The 7,703-nt window shown below is 44.8% G+C and overlaps 1 protein-coding gene across 1 annotated transcript; it reads right to left on the bottom strand.

Moving 5' to 3' along the window:
- Window positions 1–2,695: 2,695 nt before the first annotated feature.
- LOC146548274 (protein NLRC3-like) lies at window positions 2,696–6,930 on the bottom strand. Its single transcript, XM_085266217.1, has 5 exons — window positions 6,776–6,930; window positions 4,911–5,152; window positions 3,485–4,806; window positions 2,937–3,400; window positions 2,696–2,797 (listed from the first exon to the last, which is right to left on the bottom strand). The coding sequence occupies exons 1-5, from the start codon at window positions 6,928–6,930 to the stop codon at window positions 2,749–2,751; spliced, it is 2,232 nt and encodes a 743-aa protein (XP_085122343.1). The 3' UTR covers window positions 2,696–2,748.
- Window positions 6,931–7,703: the final 773 nt, after the last annotated feature.

Raw genomic sequence — 7,703 nt, 5'->3', positions numbered from 1 at the left:
GTTTGCGGTGAGATGTGCATGTAGTGGGCTGTTATGTTGTAAACTGTGTGGATGTATTTGGGAACAGAAAGATTATTTTACTGCATAAAACGGCGCTGATCAGCTGTTTCTGCCGCTGACACACTCGGCCGGTGAACCACCTGACTCACACAGGCTCTCCTCCTCCACAGTCCTTGTTTATGAAGAGCTTTACAAACACAACATCACGGCTAACAGCTGGATTCTCCCGTTTCAGTGCCAAACAGCCACTTCCTGCTACAGACAGTAAAGTGGACAGTTCGGCGCTAAACATGTTTTTAAAACTTTAAGCTCTTATTTGTTAAAGCCAGCTTCACAGACAGATCTGTGTCAGTGTTTTAGAGCAGGGCTCAGTGGTGTAAACCAGCCTTTATATGTGTTTCATCTCCATTTTTACATTAAACTGAACCAAAACACTGAAACCTTCACCTGATATGTCTGTGTAGGTTCTCATCATACAGTCATGGTAATCTAAGGAGCCTGGAAAGAAAAGTGACTTCTTTAAGTTTCTTGAAGACGTTTCATCTCTCGAAACCTCTGCTGATAATCACCCACACCCTTTTTCACAGCTTGGCTCATGTGATGAGCCACATGATCAATAGTTGGTCAGCGACCCTCTTAAGGGACACTCCCACTAGGATTAAAATCTGGGACTCTCCACTTTTTGGTTTTAGAAGTGAAGAAGCTGAATGTTCGGATTAAACATCTTCAAGAAACTTAAAGCAGTGCACTCGCTTTTCTTTCTAAGCGGCCTTTCTTAGATCACCTGATATAACCTGAGTAAATTATGTCGGGTTTGAAAACTCTGCGGCATGACCCGGGTGTTGCTGGTGGCATCATGAGCTTAGACCCCTCAGTCAGCTCGGTCTGAAGTCATCGTCAGCACTAACAGGCACAAATAGGCTCTAACGTGACAAACTGACCCGACATTTAAAGAGTGCCCACTACAGTCTCAGCTAAAACATATGTGCAACGCCAAGGACTGTACACTGGACTCCATTTCAGTGCAAAAGAATAAAACAAAGTAAATCCATCCAATCTCCTCTGCCTGTCCTTATCATCAATAAAAACAAGAAAACAGAAAATCATAGAAACAGTCATCTTTGTTATTGCATCATCACACATCAGTTCCCAGTAACTAGTCAGAAGGAGACGTTGTTTTCATCTTTCTCACACTCATCTCACTCCCCGGTCACAACAGGTGGTGACTTTAACAGGTGTTACAACCTGGCTCAAAGCTGCAAAAGAGGGCGGAGACTGAAAACAGAGACTGGTTTCATTTTGAAGTTCTTAATAACCTCGGCTAAAGATGACACCAGACAGCGTGACAGGGTCTGACAACGAGTGGTGGCGTCGTCCTAGCCGACCTCGGCAGTTATTCACACGCCATGACCAAAAACTCCTGCAGCGTCACAGCAGACAGAGGAGGAGTCACAGAGGAGCGTAACAGCTGTGACAGATGCAACAGGAGGACGAGCTCCAACAGTAAACACACTGAAGACAGGAAAGCAGTCACGAGTGATGTTGGTCCTGTTTTTATCTCCACTAAAACCTCTCTAACGTCACATGTAACAGAACACAGACACATCTGATTATCAGGGACCACGACCCACATCTTTGCCTCACTATGTTTATAAGAAGAGACTGAAAATAATGATTCTCCCAACACATCACCAACACTTTTATGGCAAACAGATAATAGTGAGTGAAAAGAGGTCAACTGTTTCATATGCAGTTATCAGGGTAAATACATTTAAACCAAAGACACTGGAAGAGTAAAGGAAAGGAACTGAAGGTGACAATTCAAGAAGCTCAACAGAAGTCAAATGTAACATGATCAAGATTCCCTGTTAAAAACAGATATGTATAGTATAATAGTAGACTACACTAATAATAGTGTATAGAATAGTAGTATACTATATGAAGTCTACACCGCCATGTCCTTAAAATTCAGCGAAATTAAGGACGCATTTGAGGGCCGCATTTCGAGCAGCGACCTTCGTCCCGTCGCTGTGATGTAATCGGCCTTAAAATGCGTCCTTTAAGGCTGCAGACCCTGAATTGGGATACAGCCAGAGTCTGGTCTCTGTTTTCACAGAGGATGTGGTTCTGTTGGCTTCATCAGGTGATGGCCTCCAGCTCACAGTGGAGCTGTTCTCAGCAGAGTGTGAAGCCGTGTGAATGAGGATCAGCATCTGAGGCCATGGTCCTCAGCTGGGAAAGGGTGGAGTGCCCACTCTGGGTCACAGACGTTCCTGCCCCAGGTGGAGGAGTCTGAGTATCTCAGGGTCGTGTAAAGAAGGGGGAGGGGAGCAGGAATCAACAGACAGACCGTTGCTGCGTAACAGTGAGGTGGACACTGTACTGGTCTGTCGTGGTGAAGAGAGAGAGAGCTGAGCGTGACAGCGAAGCTCTCAATTTACCGGTCGATCTACGTCCCTGCCCTCACCTATGGTCACGAGCTGTGGGCAGTGACTGGAAGAACCAGATCGTGGTTACCAGTGGGGCAAATACATTTTCTCTGAAGGGTAGCTGGTGTCTCCCTTGGAGACGGGGTGAGGAGAATCCCCTTCACAAAAACTAATCAAGTGAACAAGACTCTCCAGGAGGGAAACATTTAAATATCCAAGTCCACCATAAAGAGAAAACTGCATGAAGGGAAACACAGATGGTGCATTACAATTCATTGCATGTGTTTTACATGAAGAATGGAGGATATACCGTCCACTTTCACTCTGTCTTTAGCAGCAAGTGGCTCTTTGTTGTTTGGCTAGCTGCACTGAAACAGGAGAATCCAGCTGTTAGCCGTAACGTTGGTGTTTGTAAAGCACTTTATAACCAAGGACTGTGTTTTTAATTTAAAGATTAAACTATTAACCGACACTGATCAATGATGTAATGATCACATCTGGACTCACCGAGCCTTTCTGCAGTTCCTCACAGCTGGAATCAGTCTCAGTCGTCCCTCCTTTGAAGCTTTGTACTTCTGCAGGTCAAACTCATCCAGAACCTCCTCTGACATCTGCAGCATGAAGGCCAGAGCTGAGCAGTGGATCTCAGAGAGTTCCTTTGATTTGTTCTCTGACTTCAGGAACTCTTGGATCTCCTGATGTACTGAGAGGTCGTTCATCTCCATCAGACAGTGGAAGATGTTGATGTTTCTGTCAGGACAGGAATTAAACTTCTTGTTATTCTTCAGGTTCTTGATGACTCTCTGGATGGTTTCTGGACTGTTCTCTGTCTGACCCAGCAGACCTAAGAGTCTCTGGTTGGACTCCAGACAGAGGCCATGAAGGAAGCGGACAAACAGGTCCAGGTGGCCATTTTTACTCTGGAGGGATTTCTCCATGGCTCGTTTAAGGAAATCATCCAGAGATGACTCGTTGACAAACAGGTCCAGACGACCATTTTTACTCCTGAAGGATTTTGTTAGTGTTTCCATCAAAAAATCATCCAGAGATGACTCTTTGTATTTTTTTCCCAGGAAGTCCTTCAGCACCTCTGACTTCCTGTTGGTGAAACAGTGGAACATGTAGACTGCAGCCAGAAACTCCTGGATGCTCAGATGAACAAAGCAGTAGACTGGTTTCTGGAAGATCACACACTCTCTTTTGAAGATCTCTGTACAAACTCCTGAGTACACCGAGGCCTCTGTCACATCCAGACCACACTGCTCCAGGTCTTCTTGGTAGAACATGATGTTTCCTTTCTCCAGGTGTTCAAACGCCAGCCTCCCCAGCTTCAGAAGAACTTCCCTGTCAGCCTCCGTCAGCTCCTGTGGACTCGTCTCATGTCCCTCGTGGTACTTGTTCTTCTTCCTCTTTGTCTGAACCAGCAGGAAGTGTGAGTACATGTCAGTCAGGGTCTTGGGCAGCTCTCCTCTCTGCTCTGTAGTCAACATGTGCTCCAGAACTGTAGCAGTGATCCAGCAGAAGACTGGGATTCTACACATGATGTGGAGGCTCCTGGATGTCTTCATGTGGGAGATGATTCTGCTGGACAGCTCTTCATCACTGAATCTCCTCCTGAAGTACTCCTCCTTCTGGGCGTCAGTGAAGCCTCGTACTTCTGTTAGCCTGTCAACACATGTAGGAGGGATCTGATTGGCCGCTGCAGGTCGGGAAGTTATCCAGACGAGAGCCGAGGGAAGCAGATTCCCCTGGATGAGGTTTGTCAGCAGCTGGCTGACTGATGACTTCTGTGTGACATCAGACAGCAGCTTCCTGTTGGTGAAATCCAATGAAAGTCTGCTTTCATCCAGGCCGTCAAAGATGAACAAAAGCTGAGAGACAGCCAGCTTCTCTGCTGTGACCTTCTGTAGTGTTGGATGGAAAACATGGAGCAGCTCCAGAAGACTGTACTGCTCCTCTCTGATCAGGTTCAGCTCCCTGAATGAAAGCAGAACCACCACACTGACATGTTGGTTCTCCAAGCCCTCTGCCCAGTCCAGAGTGAACTTCTGCACTGAGAAGGTTTTTCCAACACCAGCCACGCCGTTGGTCAGAACCACTCTGATGGGTCTCTGTTGGTCAGGTAAGGCTTTAAAGATGTCCTGGCACCTGATTGGAGTGTCATGGAGGGCGTCCATCTTGGAAGCTGTCTCCAGCTGCCTCACCTCATGTTGGCTATGAACCTCTTCACTCTGTCCCTCTGTGATGTAGAGCTCAGTGTAGATCCTGTTGAGGAGGGTTCTACTTCCTGTTTCATCACTTCCTTCAGTCACACGTTCACATCTCCTCCTCAGACTGATCTTATGTTCATCTAAAACCTCCTGCAGACCAACATCTGCTGAAAGAAAGAAAAACAGAAAGAAAAGTCTTCAATGTCTGAACAACAACAAGAAGTCCAGTTTTCAGAAATGAGTCCATCAGCAGACAGATGTTCAGTCTTACTTTGTACACAGCTGCTCTGACTGGCTGTCTGCAGTCCAGCTCTGCTTCTGGATCTTTCTCCACACTGGGGACAGGACCAGTCTCCTGATGAAGCAGACTGGTCCCAGTATGAGGAGATGCACTGTCTGCAGAACCAGTGTCCACAGCTGGTAGAGACTGGATCCTTCAGGACGTCCTGACACAAAGCACAGCAGGACAGCTGCTCCTCCTCACAGACACCACTCCTCTTCCTCTTCCTCCCTCTGTGAACACATTTCTTTATCACTAAAATCATTGACTGTCAGTGACAAACATCCAGATTTGATGACACTGTGCAGAAGCTCTGATGGTCACAGAGAAAAGTCAAAGTGGAGAAACTTGTGTTTGAGTTCAGAATCCAAGTTTCCTTTGCTGTTCCTGCCTGTCTTATTAAACACAGAGTGATCAGCCTACAAACTCCACAGTAAAAGCCTTCATCACAGAGCTGATTATGTCCTTCACTGGATGTACTGGAAGTTTGGGATCCATCACTTTCAACTGACCTTTGACCTCCTCTAAAAACTGTGGTGGAGCAGCGGTGTCACATTCAGAGCTTTCAGCTTTATTTTGAAAGAGTTCAGTCATCAGGAAGTGAACTTCTTGGTTCTGATTTTCTTTCTATTATTTTACAGAAGTGAAGAAGAAGAACTAAAAGCTTTGAAATGATCTGAGTGATATTTTTGAACATTGCCACCAAATTGAGTTCAGCCTCCAGCAGTAACTTTGTTTCATGATGCCTCCCTGATGATGTGATGTTTGATTACAAACCTGTTTATGTGTTAGACATTAATCACATGAACACAGGCAGAAAAAAGAAGCCAATGAAACAAATGACAGAAACGTGTTCATTCACTGCCATGATCCATATTTTATATGTACAGATGTTTGTAAAGAACACGTGTGCAGCGCTTTGTTCTGAGTATCTGCTGTCAGCACACAGTGCAGCAATAACTACAACCACACGTTTCTGTAGATCCTGAACATCAGCCTGGAGGAATCTGACCTCAGGTCTGCACACAGAGGAGCTTCACCTCTGGGATGATGCTGGCTTCAGCTCCTTCTACAATCAGGCAGAAGCTTCTGCACCATCAGGACACAAACAGAGAGGAGCTTCTATCCTCAGACCATCCAAGTCCTAAATCAGAACATGCTCCCCTCATAGCATCACCATCAGGGTTTAAACAGGACCTTACATCATGTTCTTGTCTCACTGTCATATTTCAGATCATACCTGATTCATTATGACGTCACACGCTGCTACACTGATCCTGCTGCTTCATTACTGCTGATATTACTCTGCTCACTCTGTTCAGTTACTCTGTTTACATCACTTTGCTCATTTACTTTGTTCTGCTTGCACTGCTCTGTCAGTACATGCTGTGCTAATGTGGCACAAAGCACTTTAACATTACATCTGCACAATGTTTCATTATTTCATTTAATGATTGTTTCTAATGTTTTGTCCAGTCACAGGAGCAGCTCAGCACATTTCACTGTGTTGTACGTGTATGACGATGCCTGTGACAAATAAACAGCCTCGGACTCTTCAATCTTCTGCATTTCTTTGGAGATCAGCTCAGTGGCCTGTTGAGACCATCTTTCTATTTCTGATGACTCAGTTCAGATTATTATCCTGATACTTTCTTTTAAAATGTGATGAAATCATTTATCTGATGTTCTGACACAAATTCACCAAAACAATCCCAAACAGCACAAACCACCACATTACACACAGTGTAATAAAAATACAGGCAACTACAAATAAAAACACTTTAAAAATATAAACTAAAATTACAAAGTGGTCACAGAATTTCAAACACCCGTAAATGAGTCAGCAGCTCTCTTACATGGTCAGCTGAGCTCCATGATTGAAGAACATTGTTGCTGCAGGTTCATGACTGAAGTTTAGAGGTCTCTCTTTGGACCAGTCACTCCTCACAGACACACAGCTGGATGCTGGAGACTGTGACCTCTGACCTCTGCAAACACAACCACATTGCATTCATTTCACATCAATTAGTACACCACAAAAGGCATGCAAGAAACACAGTATGAAGGCAAACTTCTGGCTTCAATAACATTCAACAGGTCAGGTGGAAACTTTTCTCAGATTTGATTCATGTTTTTATAGAACGATCCAGCTAAAAAAAATATACCATTAGGTCAGGGGTCAGCAACCTTCAGGACCCAAAGAGCCATTTGGAGCCAGTTTCCACGCAAAAGAAAACACTGGGAGCCACAAATACTTTTTGACATCTAGAATGAAGATAACACTGTATATACTGTTTTTTACCTTTATGCTTTGTGTGAACAACTAAGGTGTGTTGCTTATGAAATCCATGAAGTGCTACAGAGAAAATTACATGTTATTTATGTAATGAACACATTTGAACTCTTAAAGAAATATAACCAAAGGAAAGACACCCAGCTGAACTAAAATGATGTAGCAAACAAAAGCTGCTGTGAGCCGCCACCCTTATATCTCCTTTGTGCTTTTGGAGCCTTGACCTGACTTTTAAAAAATAATTGGAAAAAAAGCTCTATGCTGCTGAAAGATGCAAAATAGATATTTGCAAAATTCTGCCTAAATATGTATTTTACCTGGTTAATGTGTGTGGCGGGGCGTGGTCAGCAGCGGCGAGGCGGACGCACCTGAGCGGCACCCGCAATCACGCCTCGCCGCCTTAACGTCTGTGCTGTTGTGTTGGTGTGTGTCGGGCTGTGAGCTGCAAAGCTACAGCCGGCTGTGTGCGTACAGCAACCGTGTGTGAAAAG

Source organism: Mchenga conophoros, linkage group LG23 (assembly GCF_057382185.1).
Source record: "Mchenga conophoros isolate Kocher_MC1m ecotype Shallow Benthic linkage group LG23, M_conophoros_male_GT1.1, whole genome shotgun sequence".
NCBI lineage: Eukaryota > Metazoa > Chordata > Actinopteri > Cichliformes > Cichlidae > Mchenga > Mchenga conophoros.
The sequence above is the reverse complement of the archived record's forward strand: the minus strand, read 5'-3'. Positions and strand labels throughout refer to the sequence as shown.